General features: G+C 38.5%; 3 protein-coding genes across 3 annotated transcripts; all 3 read left to right on the forward strand.

The window, feature by feature from the left end:
• Positions 1 to 6,962: 6,962 nt before the first annotated feature.
• Positions 6,963 to 7,943, forward strand: LOC108783583 (craniofacial development protein 2). Its single transcript, XM_018552183.1, has 2 exons — positions 6,963 to 7,715; positions 7,794 to 7,943. The coding sequence occupies exons 1-2, from the start codon at positions 6,963 to 6,965 to the stop codon at positions 7,941 to 7,943; spliced, it is 903 nt and encodes a 300-aa protein (XP_018407685.1).
• A 6,537-nt stretch (positions 7,944 to 14,480) lies between these two features.
• On the forward strand, positions 14,481 to 16,607 carry LOC108783584 (uncharacterized protein K02A2.6-like). Its single transcript, XM_018552184.1, has 4 exons — positions 14,481 to 14,783; positions 14,914 to 15,481; positions 15,598 to 16,143; positions 16,198 to 16,607. Exons 1-4 carry the CDS (start codon positions 14,481 to 14,483, stop codon positions 16,605 to 16,607), a joined length of 1,827 nt encoding a protein of 608 aa, XP_018407686.1.
• A 1,227-nt stretch (positions 16,608 to 17,834) lies between these two features.
• On the forward strand, positions 17,835 to 18,725 carry LOC108783585 (uncharacterized protein K02A2.6). Its single transcript, XM_018552185.1, has one exon. It carries the CDS (start codon positions 17,835 to 17,837, stop codon positions 18,723 to 18,725), a length of 891 nt encoding a protein of 296 aa, XP_018407687.1.
• Positions 18,726 to 21,054: the final 2,329 nt, after the last annotated feature.

The following is a 21,054-nucleotide window of genomic DNA, read 5'->3' on the forward strand; positions in this document are numbered from 1 at the left end:
TTAGTGTCTTAAGATTGCAGAACTATTCTAACCACTCTTCAATGCCGTCTGAGAGTTTTGCGACTCTCTCAAGAACATTTTATGGCATTTTGAGTATTTTAAGAATGCCACAAGGATATTTTGTAAATGTTTTAGAGTTTTAAGACTGCTTTAATGCTGAATAGTAATGTTAATCGAATTTTAGGGCTGTCTCAGAATTGTATTAGTATGTTACAATTGTCTTAACCCTTTGCGTCACGGTGGGACGCTCAGCGTCCCACCTTATATCCGTTGGTTTTTTCACCTTTATAAATCAGTTTCTCATGTTTTTTACGTCGTGATTAATTTTCTACATAGCTGAGGCATTTATTTGTCGAATACAAGACATCATACATATTAACATACTATAGTTCATTAATTATAAACAATAATATACCAAAAAATGGCCATTTTTTGAAAAAGAAATCGTTTGTGAAAAATAATCACATACAATTAATTCGCTTGAAAAACGCTACTCAGGGGTTTTTGGGGTCGCTGAATACGAATCTGAAATCAGTTTTCAAAAAATTTAAAATGGCGGATCCAATATGGCGGACATAAAAATTGAAAATCGACTGAATTAGTTTGAAACGATTAACTCGGGAGTTTTCGGTGTCGCCGATTGCGAATCTGATGTCAGTTTCTAAAAATTTAAAATGGCGGATCCAATATGGCGGATATGAAAAGTGTAAATCTATTGAATTCGCTTGAAAAAAGTTACTCGGGGGTTCGCAGGGTTGCTGAATACGAAAATGAAAATAGGTTTTGGGATTCAAAACGATTGAATATAAGTGGAAGACACTTATATATGAGTGAAAACTGATATCAGATTTGTAATCTGCGACCCCGAAAACCCCCGAGTAACTCGTTTCAAGCAAATTCATCCAATTTTTAGAAAGTTGTCGGCCATATTGGATCCGCCATTTTGAATTTTTAAAAACTGTTGTGCGAGTGAGACACAAAACGTAGCGCTTAGGCGCCACCTGTAGATGCAGACAGACGGACGGACAGTAAGATAAGAGAGTACGCGGTACGCACACGTTTGAGATCGACGCTCTCGCAACGCCCGCCGTGATCACTAGCACGGAGCAATCCTTTACCCGTACCCGTTTCCTATCTGGTGTATGACCACCACAATATGGTGTCAGAAGTGCGTGACTACAGTTAAAGTTAAGAGGAATCGCACCCGACGCGACGGAATCTAACCACGAGCTGTGCCGTATCGTGACGAGAAAGAAACGTCGCGTATCCAAAACTGGAGGAGTCCGTAGAAATAGTGTGTGAGCGCAGGAAAATGAGCCGAGAGAGCCAGGCGCTACCGCCATCGGGTTCCGCGATCCGTGCACCAAGCGAGTTCGACTTCATGAAGCCGGACACGTGGCCGACGTGGGTGAAACGGTTCGAGAGGTACATCTCTGTAGCAAACCTCTCGAGCAGGAGCGATAAAGAAAAAATCGACCTATTGTGCTACACGATGGGCGAGAAGGCCGAAGAAATTCTTAATCGGATCCTACCGCAAATGGACGCAGGGACGACGTTTGATACAGTGAAGGGCAAACTCAAAGATCACTTCGCGCCAAAGAAGAATCTAATCTTTGAGAGATTTAAATTCAATTCAAGAGTTCAACAGCAGGACGAGAGTGTAGAATCGTTCGTCACAGCGCTACACACACTCGCCGAAAAGTGCGAGTATAGCTTATTGAAGGAGGATCTCATTAGAGACCGGTTGGTCATCGGGGTGAGAGACTCAAAAACGTCGGAACGATTACAATTAATCGCCGATCTTACATTGGAGAAGGCCGTGATAATGGCTCGTCAGGCAGAAACACAGGCTAAGCACGGGAAGCTGCTGCGTCAGAATAATGGCGGCGAATGCGGAGAAGTAAACAAGATCTCGCAAGGACGGGCGAGATGGCCCGCGAAGAATAACAAGAAACATGGCGTCACAGAAGGAAAAAAGAATATCAACAAAGGAGCCTCGTGCCAGAGATGCGGACTGGATCAACATACGGAAAGCGCGAGATGCCCAGCGCTTCGATCGACATGCCGCAGCTGTAAGAAGATAGGCCATTGGGACAGAGTTTGCAGAACGCGCAACATAAAGCGCCTAGCAGAAGAAGATGGCAACGTCACAAACGAAGCCAGCGAGATGGCGTTCTTGAGAGCAATAGGGCGTCGGACATCGCATGTAGATAAAGATTTTGTAGTTCGCGTAAAGATTCTTGAGCTCGCGAAAGAGGAAGAATTTCTCATAGACACGGGCGCTGACATAACTTGCATTTCGAGCGAGTCGATACCGAAAAATTTTAAGCGTAAAATTTTACCGACCGACAAAGTAGTTTTCGGGCCTGATGGGAAAAGATTATCAGTTATCGGCTATTGTAACGTGAGTTTAATTAAAGACGACGCGAAATTAGAAGGCAAAATTTACGTCTTGCGCGGGTTAAAGCAAAATTTGCTTGGAAAGCCGGAAATAAGGGGATTTAATTTAGTTTATGGAATAAGAAATGCTAACACCAAGCCCATCAAATCTAAAGTAAGCGTGGAAAAAGAGTTTCCAAAAGTTTTCAGGGACCTAGGTTTATTTAGCAAGGAGTTAACTATTCACATGAGAGAGGGGACCAAACCCTTCGCGTTAAGCGTCCCGCGGTCAGTTGCGTTACCTTTACTACCAGAATTAAAGAAAGAGTTAGACGCACTACAGAATAAGGGCGTAATCGTCCCAGTCGATTTCCCGACAGAATGGTGCAGTCCAATAGTAGCAGTTCCGAAACTAAACGACAAGGAAATACGCATATGCGGCGACTACACGGTTCTCAATAAAAGCGTCAGGCGCGCGGTACATCCGATACCGAAGATAGACGTCGCGCTCGCAAAGTTAAAAGGATCGAAAATATTTTCTAAACTCGATGCTAAGACAGGCTATCACCAATTGAGGTTAGATAAAGAAAGTCAGAAACTGACGACGTTCATAACCCCGTTCGGAAGGTATATGCACACACGCTTGCCATATGGCGTAAACTGCGCATCAGATTATTTTGCGAAAGAGTTCACAGAAGCACTAGGCAATGTAGCAAACGTCGTCGTTGTCGTTGATGACATTTTAATATGCGGCCGAAACGTCGAGGAACATGATAAAACACTGAGAACAGTGCTCGGTAGACTAGAAAGCGCCGGGATAACGCTCAACAAAAATAAATGTATTATCGGTGTACAAGAAATAGACTTTCTGGAGCATAAAATTTCAGAATACGGAATTAGCATCTTGCCCGAGCGCGTAGACGCGATAGTGAACTTTCCGGTTCCTAAAAATAAGGAAGCGTTGCTACAATTTTTAGGCATAGTGAATTATATTAGCAAGTTCATCCCAAACAAATCTTTGTTGTTAGAACCGCTCAACTCGCTGCTAAAAGACGGAGTATCTTTTGATTGGTTTGACGAACAGGAGAGAGCATTCAGCGTAGTAAAAAAATGCGCTCGAGAAGCTGCGACGCTAGCTCACTACGATTTCGCAAAAAAAATCATTGTCCAAGCAGATGCCTCTAGCTACGGGCTAGGAGGAGTATTAATCCAAGAGGATGCGGAAGGTAATCGCGAAATAGTAGCATACGCATCGCGAACGCTCACCGCATGTGAGACACGGTATAGCCAAATCGAAAAGGAGGCATTAGCCTTAGTGTTCGCAACAGATCGTTTTAAAGACTACATCGTAGGAGTCGAGGTAACGCTCGAAACCGATCACAGGCCGCTGATTTAAATTTTATAAACGAAATTAGACGAAACAATTAGACGAGATAACTCCAAGGTTACAAGGAATGCGGATGCGTTTAATGCGTTACACGTATAGCGTGGTATACGTGCCGGGTAAACAGCTAGTGTTAGCGGACTCTCTCTCGAGAAATCCGTCAAAGAACAAAGAAAAAAGAGAGGTCGATATTTCTGAGGATCTCGATGTTTACATAAATTTTATTGTAGATAATTTACCGGCGACAAAAGATATCTTAGAGAGAATCCGCACACAACAGGAAACCGACTACGTATGTTTAAGATTGAAACAATATTGTTTATCTAAGTGGCCTTCAAAAAACAATCTAGCAGCTGGGTTATCACCAGTGTTGTGCATAGATGATTTTAAAATTAGCTAGATAAAGATAAGATGAAAATTTGAAAATTTATCTTAGATAAGATAAAGATGATTACATTTAAATTAATCTAGATAATATAGATAAATTTATCTGACAATTTATCTAAAAATTCTAGATAATTTTTTATGTTTAAGACTATTTATAAATTAAGAATCAGTTTTTTCTCAAAATAATTAAAAAATATTAAATTTTAATATGTAACTTTGTCTCTTACAATGTCTCTCACAATTTTCAAAAAAATAATGAAGAATCACATAAAAATTCTATACAGTCCTTTTCCTCTATATTAGTTGCATGAAAGCAAGCATGTCATAATCATTGCGGTTATGAATAATACGTTGTATTATGAATAATAGTGTATCTTATAATATTAATAATAACATTCTTTTAAACATAGTGAAAGACATAGGTCAAAAACTTTTTTCGATTTCGGATTAGTGTCGTCCATGAATCGAGCATCGCATACTACGATAAAACATCAACGAAGTGAGAAGTAGGAACAGTAGAGTGTGAATACCGACACGATACATTTCGATTTCAAGCAAAAAAAATACCGACTTTGGGCAGCTCTGGGTTAATCAATCAGAATTGAGCGTCCTAGTGCAGGAATAAAAAGATCATTTGAGAGCAATGTGAATGATTATATATTCTATTAGATGCACTCACTCTCTTCCTGAGGCTGAAAATTTTTCTGTAAACATGAACTACGTAGAAGAAAAAATTATAATATTTTCACATTTTTAGAGCAATGTAAAATATAAACCAAAGTATCTAAACATCATTCTAGATAAAGATGATACTTTTTTTTCATCTAAAATGCAGATAAAGATAATTAATATTTTTATTATCTAGATAAAGATAAGATGGCATCAAAATTTCATCTAGATGACACTAGAGAAGAATTCCCAGATCGGCCGTGGCAAAAGATCGGGTTAGATTTATTTAAATGTTCCAGATGGTACTTGATCGCAACCGACTATTATTCAAGGTATTTTGAGATATGCGCGCTAAAGTCCATGACCGAGGCAGAAATAATCGAACATTGCAAAAATTTATTCGCGAGATTCGGCATCCCCGAGATAGTTCGGAGCGATTGCGGAACTCAGTTTTCCACAGAATTTAAAAAATTCACGAATGAATATGAATTCAGACACATAACGAGCTCAGATTCGTTCAACAAAAACTGACATCAGATTCGTAATTTGCGACCCCGAGAACCCCCGAGTAACTCCTTTCAAGCAAATTCATCCATTTTTTTAAAAAGTCGTCCGCCATATTGTATCCGCCATTTTAAATTCCTGAAAAATGATATCTGATTCGTAATCAGCGACCCCAAAAACCCCTGAGTAACGAGTTTCAAGCGAATTCAGTGAATAGAAAAATGCGTGACTGAAAGGGTTAAGGCGATATTATGGATGTTTTAGTGTTTTAAGACTTCCATAATATTGCATAATTGTTTTAATCAGAGCGATGAACTATCGTAGGGTTATCTTGCTATCTTACCTGTGTCTGCAGGCTATCTTATGAGCCTTTTAGGGCTTTATGGCTACTTGATATATATTTTATGGCGGTTTTTTGCCTTTTTAGGCGAGTTTTAATTTTTTTAGGCATGATGCCGGGTTCAAAAAATTCTTAAAAAATTCAGGGTGAAAATAAGTTTAAAAATACATGTTTTTGAATTTTTGCGAGGTTGCCAATCATAAACTAACAAAAGGGGGTCACTTATAAATTTTCAGGAATTTTTTAAAAATTATGGTTAGGTTGGAACATCTCGCAAAAAATATTTTCAAATACCCTTTGATACGTTTTGTATGCCCAAATTTTTTTAATAAAATTGTATCTGATAGGTCTCAAATATCTGATAGGTGACAAAAATAAAATATGAAAATACTTCATAAGGCAATATCTCCGAAAAGGGGTGGTGTACGGAATTAAAAATTTCTCCAAATTCTTTTTTCGGGTCAACGAACTTTTTGGTGACATACTGGTCATAATCCGTTTGGGGGCCGATTGACCCCTTCTTAACCTGCTACATCCTTTATTTGTATTTGTATTTTTACATTAAATAAAATGTTAAAAACAACTTTATTATCTCATTGTTCTGTTCCTATTAATTGAATAAAACTGGTGCTGTTTAATAATAATGCTGCTATTAAATGATATAATTATTTATTTATAAATACATTAATTGAAATTATATTTGTATTTTCACATTTAAAAAATTGTTAAAAACAGCTTTTACATTATTGTTCTATTCTTACTAGTTGAATGATACCGCGTCCAAGGCCGGTATTCGTCAGAAGTAATGTCTTAAGTATGTCTTAAGACGCGAATGCAGCCCTTTGGCCGGTATTCATAGTCGGTTCTTATTTCAAGAGTGTCTTAAGTAATGTCTTAAGATGCTAAAGTGGCCCTCTGATTGGTTCATAACTCCTCAAGACTGAACTTAAGACGGTGTTGAATATAAGAACTGACTATGAATATCGGCCTTTGATTGGTTCGTGACATCTTAAGACTGTACTTAAGACATTACTTTTTGACTATGAATACCGGCCCATGTGGTGGCCGTAGCGCACTGGCAAAGTATTTGCCTCCCATGCCAAAGATCCCGAGTTCAAATCCAGCTAGAATTCCTAAATAAAAATAATAACAAAAACGGCCATCACCGGTTGCTCCGGCCGACCGACAGTCAGTATAACTCTGACGGCTGGATAGGATTCTGTGGGCCAATCACCCGCAAACCCGAAACAAGTTGATTCGAGAAACGAATACGAGCCTCGCAGGACGGATACAACGGAAATGAACCTTAGCTATCAAAAAGGTATACGAATTGGCACATGGAACATCCGGACATTGGCACAGGCATCCCGTTTGGCACAACTAAGCAAAGAAATGACACGCTGTAACATTAAGATCCTAGGTCTCAGCGAAGTGCGGTGGAAGAACAGCGGGGACATTACAACGTCAGACAATCACTACATGATATACTCGGGCAATTCAACCACCCACATTAATGGAATTGGAATAGTTATATCCACTAAAATTAAAAAATCATTAATGGAGTGGAATCCAGTCTCCGACCGATTAATAACCGCTCGTTTCCGAGCCAAAAATCGCAATATAACAATCATTCAATGCTATGCACCAACGGAAATAGCAGACGACAGCGAAAAAGATCATTTCTACAACCAACTGCAGTCCACAATCGCCTCAGCGCAGAAAAGAGACATCAAACTTGTCATGGATGACTTTAACGGGAAAATCGGCAATAATAATAACAACCTCGATGAAATAATGGGTCGCCATGGACTTGGAGAAGCACGCAATAACAACGGCGAGCGATTAATTGATCTCTGCATGGCCAACCGACTTTTCATCGGCAGCACGCGATTCCCGCACAAGGACATTCATAAATATACCTGGCAAGCACCAGACGGAGTAACACGTAACCAGATCGACCACGTGCTAATTGACAAGAAACACCTGAAGTCTCTTCTAGATGTTCGAACAATGCGTAGTGCGGACATGTATAGCGACCATAAGCTAGTCGTGGCAAAAATACGCATAAGAACAATGAATATAATAACAACAAGAACAAAACAAAAGAAATTTAATATCGAAAAATTCAAGAATAAAGGCGAACGTCGGAACTTCTGTGAAACTGTAACAGCCAAAGTTAATAATATCAGTCCTACAATAAGTGCGAAGGAAAAATGGGAATTAGTGCAAAAAGCATACGTAGAATCCGCAAATGAAGTCATCGGGATCAAAAACCCGTAAAATGTGGATCACGAATGAAACCTGGGAATTAATCGAACAAAGAAGAACATTAAATCAGCAACTAAACCAGGTCCGAAGTGATGTAACCCTTGCAAGATATAACAACATAGAAAAACAAATTAAGAAAATGGCAAGAAGAGATCGTCGTAAATTCGAAGAAAACATCATCAATGACGCTGAAGTGGCGGCGGAACAAAAGGACGTGCGCAAAACATACCAATGTATCAGGAGGATCACCGGCCATTTTACAAGCATTCCACAAATTAAGAACAGCGATGGCCATATTCTCACTACGGAACAACAACAACTTAATCGATGGGTAGAATTCTTTAAACACGACGACCCAACAATAGATAACTGCGACATAGACTATACAACATCATCTCGTATCAGCACAAAGTCACCATCAGTTGCTGAAATCAGATTAGCAATAAAGAAACTCAAGAACAACAAAGCCGCAGGTAGTGACGGCATCGCACCGGAATTACTTAAAACTGATCCATCATTTGCGGCGGAAACACTTGCCCCCATTATAACAGAAGTATGGGACACAGGCAGCATCCCGGCGAAATGGAAACAAGGAATAATCATCACAATTCCAAAGAAAGGTGATCTCCGTGAATGTAAGAACTGGCGAGGAATAACCCTACTGAATACAATTACGAAGATTCTAGCGTCAATCATCCGCGAGAGAATGACAGCGCACGTCAATGAAAAATTGAGAAAAGAACAAGCAGGATTCCGCCCGGGACACAGCTGCATAGATCATATAAGCAGCCTTCGAATTATAGTGGAGCAAGCAGCAGAATTCAACTCACCACTGTATCTGACTTTCGTGGACTTTGAAAGAGCATTTGACACCGTGACTTGGCCGGCTATATGGAAAACACTAGAAAAATTTGGAATACCAGCCCAAATAACAAGATTAATAAAAGAATTATATGATAACGCGGAATGCGGTGTTCTCTTCAAAGGAAAACTGAGCCCCTCCTTCCAAATCAGAAGAGGTGTACGCCAAGGCTGCATTCTATCACCGATGCTATTCTTAATGGTACTGGATACGGTGATGGAAAAATGCAATCAAGAAACAACAGGCGGAATACAGTGGCTGCTGACTCGCCGACTTGACGATCTCGACTATGCGGACGACATCGTGTTACTATCTCATACACACAAAGATGCACAGGGGAGAATTTCAGCACTTCAAAGATACGCTGCAGAAGTTGGACTAAAGATCAATACCAACAAAACAAAAATAATGCGTATTGGAACAAACATAAGCACACCTATTTCCATTGAAGGACGCACAATCGAAGAAGTCAACGACTTTGTATACCTTGGTTGCGTAATTGCCAAAGACGGAGGAACCAACATCGATGTTAGCAAAAGAATAAACAAGGCCCGACAAGCCTTCTTCAGACTTAATAAAATATGGAGAAGCTCAAAGATGTCTAACATACATAAGCTTCGTTTATTCAATGCTTGCATCAAATCTGTGCTGCTATACGGTTGCGAGACCTGGAAAAACACAGATGGACTGATAAACAAACTTCAGGTCTTCGTGAACAAATGTCTGCGACGAATTCTGAGACTGTTCTGGCCAAACTTGCCAACTAATGAAGAACTACTGCGCGCCTCCAAGCAAGAAAAAATAGGCACTGAAATCCGCCGCAGAAAATGGAAATGGATCGGCCATACTCTAAGAAAACATCCGCATAACATAGCTCGCATGGCTATGGAATACAATCCGCAAGGAAAGCGCAAAAGAGGGAGACCTGCCATGTCTTGAAGGAGAACAATAGATAATGAAATTAAATCTATTGGAAAATGCTGGGCAGAAATAAAAACGATTGCCCAAAATAGAGTAAGATGGAGGAGACTCGTAGACGTCCTATGCTCCACATAAAGGAGATAAAAGGAGTGATGATGATGATGATGATGAATACCGGCCCAAGATATTAATTCGAGACACTTCATTGGCTCTGCCATATTTTGTCGAAACCAATAGGCTGGATGACAACCTTGGCCAGACTCTTAGGGTGCCGTCACATACAGCCCGCAATCCGTAATCCGCACCGAATGTCCGCAAAAGTTGCTAGGCATTGCGTCCGTAACGTTATGTGTATTTTATCTCCTTATGTCCCATGGAGCCGTAATTCCGTAAAAGTTACCAGTTTTTATTAGTAATGCTTTTTCTAATTTTATCTATTTGACTAATGCCCGTTTCTACCAACTTTGGTTTAAACCGTTGGTTATTAAAACTTTAGTTAACAGAAAACCTTAGATTAGAGAGTTAGCAGCACCGATTGGTTCCTTATACCATCATTGAATCTCGTAAGTTTAACTAAACTTATAACCCATGTGATATAACTGTAGGAAACTCAAGAACACTAAATGCTGATTGGTTCAGTGCCCGCTCTAACTGGCTGAACAGATTTTTTATATTTTAGCTGCAAAAAGTAATAATGTCGAGTGAAGGAAACATAAAAAATAAACAGTAACGCAAACGTGCCGACAATTTTTCGGAAGCGGAAAAAATGATTTTAACCAATTTGGTTTTACATTTACAAGGATGTCATAGAAAATAAAAAATCTAAATGTCGTCTAATTGTTCAATATAATTTATGCGCTGTTTAAATCTTTTTCTTCTTCTACGGTTTGGTTCTCGATAATCTTCATCATCAGATGATGACAGTAAAAAATTAAACAAATCTGCCATGTTTTTTTTTACTAAAATCTAGTTTGTAGCCTTGTATTTTTAGTATAAATTCCTTTCCTTTTATTTATATTTTCAATAACTTTAACCTTACTTGTCGCGTGTGTTTAAAGAAATTTAGGTTAAGAACTACTTTCCGTAGGCGCTAGTTACCTTTTTAATTGGAGTTTAAGAAGCTTATGCCCGTTTCTACCAACTTCGGTTTAAACCGTAGGTCATGAAGGAAGATATAAGGAGACTCCATTCAGTCTCGCCAGTCTACAAAACATGGACCCATTTTAGGTTTCGAGTTCAGTTTCCGATTCTTGACACTCGCAGCGCTCGTGAATTTAGTAGTGCTGCGCATAATGAGTGCGAGTAAGAGAAATGATCATTTCTCTTACTCGCACTCATCAGAATCGGAAACTGAACTCGAAACCTAAAATGGGTCCACTTTTATTTTACGGAGTGGAGTCTCCTTATATCTTACTTCCTGACGTAGGTTATTAAAACTTTGGTTAACAGAAAACTTTAGGTTAGAGAGTTAATAGCACCGATTGGTTTCTACCAGCATCGAATCTCGTAAGTTTAACTAAACTTATAACCCATGTGATATAACTGTAGGGAACTCAAGAATACTAAATGCTGATTGGTTCAGTGCCTGCTCTAACTGGCTGAACAGATTTTTTTATATTTTAGCTGCAAAAAGTAATAATGTCGAGTGAAGTAAACATAAAAAATAAACAGCAACGCAAACGTGCCGACAATTTTTCGGAAGCGGAAAAAATGATTTTAACCAATTTGGTTTTACAGTACAAGGATATCATAGAAAATAAAAAATCTGATGCAGTAACCTCAAAAGACAAAGACAAATGTTGGAAAACTATAGAAATAACTCTTTCTGTCATAAAAAAAAACTCCAACTCTTCTCTTATTTCTTCCAATATTAATCGAACTGACTGTTTGTTTAATCTAAGCCGCATTTTAAATTCCATGTCGTCTAATTGTTCAATATAATTTATGCGCTGTTTAAATCTTTTTCTTCTTCTACGGTTTGGTTCTCGATAATCTTCATCATCAGATGATGACAGTAAAAAAATTAAACAAATCTGCCATGTTTTTTAATAAAATCTAGTTCATAGCCTTGTATTTTTAGTATAAATTTCTTTCTTTTTATATTTTCAATAACTTTAACCTTACTTGTCGCATGTGTTTAAAGAAATTTAGATTAAGAACTACTTTCAGTAGGCTAGTTACATTTTTAATCGGAGTTTAAGAAGCTTAAACGGTCAAAATTGGCCGTTTAAATAGAACTCAGTTTGCAGAAGTTTAAACTTAAATAAATTATTGGTAGAAACCAATATTCTAGTAAACTTTGGTTAACCGAGTGTCACTAGGAATTAACTTTTTAAACCACGTTGGTATAAACGGGCATTAAACGGTCAAAATTGGCCGTTTAAATAGAACTCAGTTTACATAAGTTTAAACTTGAATAAATCATTGGTAGAAACCAATATTCTAGTAAACTTTGGTTAACCGAGTGTCACTAGGGATTAACTTTTTAAACCGCGTTGCTAGAAACGGGCATAAATTCTGCAGTTTTCTTATGAAATAAATTAAAAATAAATAATATAATTTGTTAAATAATAAAATAATGTAAAGCATTACTAGTAAAAACTGGTAACTTTTACGGAATTACGGCTCCATCGGACGTAAGGAGATAAAATACACGTAACGTTACGGATGCAATCCCTAGTAACCTTTGCGGACATCCGGTGTGGATTACGGATTGCGGGCTGTATATGACGGCACCCTTAGTATAGGGATCTACGTGTACCAAGTGTTTAGTGTAAAAGAAGTCATTGATACTATATTATTAATTATAAATAAATATGTTTTAATATATTCTATAAGATGTGTATAACATTCATATCAGAGATGTTGAAATAATTTTTTAACTGTTTTACAGTAAGGGTGCAAACCCATGCAACGAAATAGCGTAACGCGGAACGAGAGCAGAATCAATAGGTGCATCCAGAAGCACGACCGCTGACTAAGCAATCAATGAGCTTCTTTATCTGATTGGCATATTCCATTAGATCTAAAAATATAAACTAAACAAGTACAAGAGCTCATTGAGCGCTCAATGAGCGGTCGTGCTTCTGGATTCACTCAATAACGAGCATTCCGTGTTTCTAGAGAAACTCGTGATTGGTTCTGCTCTCGTTCCGCGTTACGCTATTCCGCTACATAGGTTTGCACCCTAAATTTAGAAGTTAATCTTAAAATGTGCTATGACAATTGATATTGACCAGGGGGTCTATTCTTGAAAAGAAACGTATACGAAAAATTAGGAAAATACTATAGTATACGTTACGTATACTATAGTATTTCCCTAGGCTTTCGTATACGTTTCTTTTCAAGAATAGAGCCCCAGATGTTATAAACACTTAAGCCTATTCTACAATGGGCAGTAGTAGTAGTGGATCAAGGAATAGGCGTAGAAATCGACCAATGATAGTTAATTATTCTCCTCACATTCGATTATGATTTGTTGATTTCTACGCCTACTTCTTCATTCACTACTGCTACTGCCCATTGCAGAATGGGCTTTAACTTAATAAAGAAGCAAATTACTCTAACATCTAAAGTGGCTTCTACATTGAGATTTTAAGGCGTAAAACTTTTTGAGGCTTTTGCCTTAAATTGAGGCTTAAACCTTAAGGAATTGACCAATTATAATTGATTGTCCTCTACACACATTCAACTGTGGTTAATTGCTTACAACTTAAGGTTTAATCACAGTATAACTACATACAGTAGCGACAGTAGCTGCCGGCTTTTTTGATGTCGGTGGTCACCGATCACGTGACTGTTAGCCATTTTTGGGGTTTTACGGACCTCTAAATTTGAACGAATGAAGAGACGTTGTAGTATTTCGCATATAATACAATTAATCTACAATAGGTGTTTTAAGCTTTAAGCCGTAATAAATTAATCAATTAGAGTCGAACTCGAACAGAATAATCGACTACGATTCGTCCATTTCTTATGGCTTAATGCTTAAAACTCTATCGTAGATTCGGGATAATCAAAGCAGAATGTATACATAAGGGTCTAAGCACAAGCACTGCCGTAACATTTTATGATATACTTAAGTTCTAGACGTAAATAAGAGCCCAAACACACACTTTTGCATAACGCATAAAGCATGTGCATAAGGAATTTCATTGGCCCATTTTCTTATGCATGAGTCAATGGACCAATCAAATTCTTTATGTATATGTATTATGCCTTATGCAAAAGTCTGTGCTCTCCGCTTAACGCACAAGCTTTGGCGTATCGGCGTATGACGTGTGTAATATATTTTCATGTTATTTTTATACGCGAGCGCTGCTATCGTTTATCCTTAATGTTCATTGGTTATGCGTACGCACTCCTTGTCCGTTGTGTTCCGTGTGTGTGTAATGGACACTAGCCACGGGCGTTCGTTGTTCTCCTCGCTCCTGAGTTTTACTATTATTAAAGCATGCATATTACAATAGTATTCTTGTTGAGTTATTTCTGATTAACCCTATCAAGATACATTACATTGGCGACGAGGTAAAGCCAGTTTTCGGCAAAGGGCCTAAGAATCATCGTGAAGGAAGGTTCCGATGTGTGTGCAATAAGCGTTGAACAAAGAACGCGCAGTCATAGGGACGCAAGCACACAAAGATTTAAGGTAACGTGCGATCATAGGGACGCAGCGTTAACAAGATTAAAACGTGCGATTACAGGGACGCAAGGTAAACGAGGTTAAGGAAGGCGCGTAAACCTTAAGCATACCGTTAAGAAACAAAATGTCCACAACGGACTTATTGAAATTTCAAAAGGATCTCGAGGAACGGGAGAAAGTCTTAGCGGAAAGGGCTAAGCAGCAGGAACATCAGAGAAGCTTATTGGTGATGGAAAGTCAGCAATTAGCTCAAGCAAGAGCAGAACTTAGGGCAGCATCGAAAAAAGAAGAGCCACAAGTTATTCACACCATTGTTAGAGGTACAGTTGGTAATATTTCCGAATTTTCTATGAAAGAAGATTACACGAGATGGTTCGAGCGGGTAATGCTCTACTTTACCGGTAACGAAGTACCGTGTGAGAAACAAGTACCGCTTTTCCTTACGTTATTGGGAAGCGAAGGTTATGAACTTCTTTGTAATTTGTGCACGCCGGAAAGGCCGGCAAATCTCACAATTAAACGTCTCGCGGAAATTATGCGGAATCATCCACATGCAGCCACAACCAAGTACGATAGCTCAGCGTTACAAATTCAAAGAATGTAAGCAGCTAACAGGCGAGGACATCAAGACGTATCTCGCAAAGCTTAAGAAGCTTTCCACGCATTGTCACTTTGAAGAGCAGCTGGAAAATTGCATCCGGGACCAGTTCGTATGGGGTCTGGCCAGTGTGAGGATCAAGAAGAGGCTTCTGGCTGAGCAACAGTTGACGTATACCAGAGCGGTGGAAATCAGCACTAGTATGGAGATGGCCGAACGAGATGCGGCAGACATGGCTAATTCAGTGAACAGCACAGGCAACGCACTCAATGTTATCAATAAGCAGAAAAAGGTTTTGCAGACGGTTACATGTTTTTGTTGTGGGAAGAAAGGTCACATGGCAAAAGAGTGTCGTTTTAAAGGGTATTCTTGTAATTCGTGCGGGAAGAAAGGACATTTAGAGTCAGTTTGTAAAGTTCAGGCTTCAAACAAAGGCGTGAAGGGTAAATCACCAAAACAAAGTCGCGCGAATGGTAATGTTAAAATTAAAAATGTGAATCCGAATAATGTTAAAGAATCGGAAGACAGTAATGATAGTCTAATTTATATGGTAATAAGGATAATGTGAATAATATAATTGGTTGTATCGAACCATTAAAAGTTAACCTGGAGGTTGGTAATAAGTTTTTGTCGTTTGAATTAGATACAGGATCACCGATTTCGGCAATTTCGGAGAAAGATTTCGATAGGCTTAAACCGTTTGAGAATGCGGTAGTGTTGAAAAGTTCGCGCACTTTTAAAGCGTATACAGGTAATCCAATAGTTCCTCTAGACATATTGAAGGTTAAGGTAACTTTTCAAAATAGAAGCAAGGTTCTTGAATTGTTTGTCTTACCAGGTAAAAGCGCACCTATTGTTGGTCGTAATTGGCTTAAGGCCTTAGATATTATTCAATTTGATTTGGCATCTGAAAAATTGTCAGTCAGGACAGTTAATGAAAAACAAAATGATATTTGTAAAAGATTTGAGTCACTTTTTTCAAATGAAATTGGATGTTATACGAAAAAGAAATTTAAATTGCATCTCAAAGAAGGGGTTAGTCCGGTATTTTGTAAACCAAGGCCGGTACCTTTCGCGTTAAGGGCGAAAATTGAGAATGAAATTGATCGTTTAGTTAAAGATGGTATTTTAGAAGCAGTTGAATATAGTGATTGGGCAACACTGATTGTGCCAGTGCCAAAAGTTAACGGTTAGATTCGTTTATGCGGAGATTATAAGGTTACGTTAAATCCTCATTTATTAGTGGATAAACATCCTATTCCGAGAGTATCGGATTTGCTTACAAAGCTAAGTGGAGGTACGGTATTTACCAAGTTGGATTTAGCTCAGGCTTATCAACAAGTAGAGTTGGATGAGGAATCAAAGTTACTTGTCACAATAACAACTCATAAGGGGTTATTTAAAAGTAATCGTTTAAGTTATGGTGTAGCGTCAGTACCAGGGTTATTCCAGCGTGAAATGGATAAGATTTTTCAGGATTTAGATATGGTAGCTATTTTCTTTGACGATTTAGTAGTTACAGGAGCTACTCGTGAAGAGCACGATAGAAATTTAACGTGTGTCTTGAAAAGGTTACAAGATTGTGGTTTAACACTGAGTAAAGACAAGTGTGCGTTTGCACAAAGTAATATAGAATTTTTAGGATTCGAGTAAAATGCACAGGGCATACAGGCGTTGAGTAAAAAGGTTGACGCAATAGTGAATATGAAGGAACCTGATAATTTGACAGAACTTAAGTCATTTCTGGGTATGATTAATTATTACTCAAAATTCATTAAAGATTATTCTGATTTGTTGAGCCCATTGTATAAACTTCTTAGGAAAGATAAGAAATGGTGTTGGGCAAAGGAACAAGAGTTAGCTTTTAAAAAGGCAAAAGAGCGTTTAGCATCTAGGGAGATTTTGATACATTATAGTTCAGATTATCCTCTGAAAATTACGTGCGATGCGTCTCCTGTTGGTTTGGGGGCGGTAGTGTCGCATATTCTCCCAGATGGATCGGATAGGCCGATAGCTTATGCATCAAGGGTTTTGTCAGCAGCTCAAAGAAACTATTCGCAGTTGGATAGAGAGGCATTAGCTCTTGTTTTCGGAGTAAAAGCATTTCATCAGTATGTCTACGGACGTAATTTTATTTTGGAAACAGATCATAAACCGCTTACATATATTTTTGGTCCGAAGAAAGGTATTCCACAGATGGCGGCTAGTCGAGTACAAAGATGGGCAGTGATTTTAGCAGGTTATGATTTTACAATTAAGTACATTAAAGGTCGAGATAACGGTCCTGCCGATGGTTTATCGAGAGTTAGTATGAAGGATACTAGTCAAGCGACTGATTCAAAAGATTTACAGGTTCATAATTATTTAAAGGCAATAAGTGAAGAATTGCAAAATTTGGATAGTAAGGCGGTTCGTAAGGGAACTAGCAAAGATACTTTCTTGAGTAAAGTCAGAAATTTTGTTATGCAGGGATGGCCTGATAAAGTAGAAAAATGTTTTGAACCTTTTAAAAGTCGTCGTTTAGAATTATCGGTGGAAGATGGATGTATAATGTGGAGTTATCGCGTTGTTATTCCCCCGTCCTTAAGAGCGGAATTGCTTGAGAAGTTGCATGGAATTCATTTAGGGGTAGTTAAAATGAAGGCGTTAGCTCGATCGTATTTTTGGTGGCCAGGTCTAGATAAGGATATAGAGGAGATCATTAAAAGTTGTAAAGGGTGCTTAGAGAGCGCCGATGATCCTCCTAAAAGTACATTGCATGTTTGGAAATGGCCTCAAGGGCCAAACCATCGTATACATTTAGATTTTTATGGACCAATAGGGGGCCATATATATTTAGTTATAACAGACGCTTATTCAAAATGAATTGATATTAAGGAGATGAAAGATATCTCAGCGGAATCTACAATTAGAGCGGTGAAAGAATATACCAGTACATGGGGAGTGCCATATCAGATCGTTTCGGATAATGGTCCTGCGTTTGCGAGCGAACAGTTTAAAGAATTCGTATCGCGGAATGCTATTAAGCATACTAAAACAGTACCATACCATCCTGCGTCTAACGGAACGGCCGAGAACGCTGTACGTACGTTTAAAAGAAAGTTTAAATTGTTACTTAAAGACTATACGAGACAGGATGCGTTATGTAAATATTTATTTCACTATAGAGTGACACCTCATTGTACTACCGAAAAGTCACCAGCAGAGTTACAGTTAAATAGGCGTTTGCGAACCAGATTAGATATTATTAAACCCGATATTAGAAAAAGAATAGAGTCAAAGCAGAGGGATCAGCAACGATTCTTCAAGGGCAACCGTACAGTTACGTTCAGAGAAAATGACTCCGTAATGGCTAAGGATTTCAGAACAAGGTCGTGGAGACAAGCGGAAATCGTGGAGCAAACGAGTCCGGTTTCCTATAATGTTAAAACAGATGACGGACGGATATGGAGACGTCATACCGATCAATTGCGAGCTTGTAATTTGCAATTACCTGAGTCACAAGCGTGCGAAGACTCAGCGCGACCTAGCGATTTTGTTATTTCGAATCGAAAGAATTCGATTAATCCTAATGTAGGTGATACTTATGTTAAGAGCGGTGCTCAGGCAAACGATTGTAATATTGACTCCAAGGTTTTGGAAGAACATAGAAAGAGTGTTCTTACACCAGGCAAAAAGGTGTTAGTTAAATCTAGTGTTTTAGATACTCCAGTGGAAGGACTACGACGTTCAAGTCGTGTACCGAAACCTAGGAAGGTTTTAGACTTGTAAGCGGAAATGTTTATTTCCTTAATTTAAGTGAGGAGGAGTGTAATATATGTTCATGTTATTTTTGTACGCGAGCGCTGCTATCATTTATCCTTAATGTTCATTGGTTATGCGTGCGCATTCCTTGTCCGTTGTATTCTTTGGGTGTGTGTAATGGACGCTAGCCACGGGCGTTCGTTGTTCTCCTCGCTCCTGAGTTTTACTATTATTAAAGCGTGCATATTACAATAGTATTCTTGTTGAGTTATTTCTGATTAACCCTATCAAGATACATTACAACGTGTTTATGTATGTACATGTCGAATTCGAAGAGAATAATCGATTATGATTCGTCCATTTCTTATGGTTTAAGGCTTAAAGCTATATCCACACAAACTTGCATAACCGCATAAACATATATAATGAAAATTATCCAATCACATTTTAAGCTGGTTCTACATTAGTCGCATCGCAGTGTCGCAAGCATTGTGGTACAATAAACATCAAGCTGGCTCGACTTTGCGACATGCTTGCGACGTTGCGATGCGATTAATGTAGAATCAGCTTTATGTGCATCTCTATAAAGGAAATGCGACTGGATAATTTTCTTTATGCATGCGTTTATGCAGCTATGCAAGTTTGTATGGATATAGCTTTAAGGCAATTCTACATAAGACGCAGAACGCAAATCGCAGGTCGCTAGTGAAACGTATTTCAGATTGTAATAGGTTGCAGACCGAAATATGAAGGACGCAAGGGCGCAAAAGTTGAAATTCACCCAACTTCCTGCGTCCTACAATTTATTATAATTAAAATATGTTTGATTAGTTTCTAATCTTGCGCCCTGCGACCTGTGTAAATCTATTGAATTACAAAATAGCGACTTTTCCCACATGAAAATAATAATGAAAACGTTTTCGCCAAATGATTTCCGATCGATTCCATTCATAAAATTCATTAAATAAAATCGCTGTCTGCTAACTTGTCGCTTGAGAAAATTTGTTAATAACAAAAAAATACTATTACCAAATGTTTAAATGCTTTTCCCAAATTTCCCCAAACGATTCCCAAATTATATACACATAAATGAATCAAAAATATTCAGTTTGCCATCTTGTCAGTGGTACAGGAGTCAATGTTGAGTAAATTGATAGTAAATTCAATATGGCAGCTACTACGAATTAAGGTTGATTTATACTGGCCGTAAACTGTTAACTTATGCCGTAATCTGTAAAAATTGACCAATCACAGTCGAATGAGAGGGGAATAATCGATTATAATTGGTCAATTTTTACAGATTACGGCATAAGTTAACAGATTACGGCCAGTATAATCCAACCTTAAAGGTTGATTTATACTGGCCGTAATCTGTTAACTTATGCCGTAATCTGTAAAAATTGACCAATCACAGTCGAATGAGAGGGGAATAATCGATTATAATTGGTCAATTTTTACAGATTACGGCATAAGTTAACAGATTACGGCCAGTATAATCCAACCCTTACTCTAGTCAATTAGAGAAATATATCGATCACGTGACACTTTGCGAATCTCTGTTATACTATAGGGTCTCTAGGTTATACAGGCCGTAATCTGTTAAGGGGTTCCTTAAGCAAAGCTCGAACTCTAAGGCCGGTATTCATAGTCGGTTCTTATTTAAAGACTGTCTTAAGTAATGTCTTAAGATGCTAAACCCTCTGATTGATTCGTAACTCTTCAAGACTGAACTTAAGACGGTCTTGAATATAAGAACTGACTATGAATACCGGCCTAAGGGCTACGCAGAATAAAAGGAACAGGGAACAGAGAACAGAGAATAAGAATTTCAACCTATCAAAAATCAAGTACTATGGAGTAAACAGTGTGTATTTTATAGTACATGATTTCTGATAAGTTGAAATTCTTATTCTCTGTTCTCTGTTCCCTGTTCCTTTTATTCTGCGCAGCCCCTAACAAAATCGCCAGATGTCGTTGTTTTACAACAATCGACATATCTTTTATATACTACCACTAGTATCTCACGCAGACAGATGCACGCAGTCGCTTTATCTGTCAATTTTCGTATCGTAAATTCATCGCGATAAAGTGTCTAAGTCTAAGCCCGGATCCTCATACGGGCAACAGCGCTTTGACACCAAACGCTGATTGGTGAAAAACCGGTGGCGAGGGTAAAATTTACCCCCATAACCCGTTTTTCACCAATCCGGTGTTAAAGCGCTGTTGTCCGTATGAGGATCCGGGCTAATTCTAAGAATGCTGTTTCTTCATGCAAACTACGTGTCTGTGAACTACTATTTCTTAAGTACAAATTGCGCAGCTTTTATATAAAACAAATGTTGTTACGACTAGAGAC

Source organism: Cyphomyrmex costatus, unplaced genomic scaffold (genome assembly GCF_001594065.2).
Source record: "Cyphomyrmex costatus isolate MS0001 unplaced genomic scaffold, Ccosl1.0 scaffold1549, whole genome shotgun sequence".
NCBI lineage: Eukaryota > Metazoa > Arthropoda > Insecta > Hymenoptera > Formicidae > Cyphomyrmex > Cyphomyrmex costatus.

Coding starts and splice junctions, on each gene's coding strand:
- LOC108783583 (XM_018552183.1), top strand. CDS start 6,963: ATGAACCTTAGCTATCAAAAAGGTATACGAATTGGCACATGGAACATC. Junction 7,716..7,793: donor GCGACCATAAGCTAGTCGTG/GCAAAAATACGC, acceptor GAAAAATTCAAG/AATAAAGGCGAACGTCGGAA.
- LOC108783585 (XM_018552185.1), top strand. CDS start 17,835: ATGAAAGATATCTCAGCGGAATCTACAATTAGAGCGGTGAAAGAATAT.
- LOC108783584 (XM_018552184.1), top strand. CDS start 14,481: ATGTCCACAACGGACTTATTGAAATTTCAAAAGGATCTCGAGGAACGG. Junction 15,482..15,597: donor TGTTAAAGAATCGGAAGACA/GTAATGATAGTC, acceptor CGTTTGAATTAG/ATACAGGATCACCGATTTCG. Junction 16,144..16,197: donor GCCAGTGCCAAAAGTTAACG/GTTAGATTCGTT, acceptor CTCATTTATTAG/TGGATAAACATCCTATTCCG.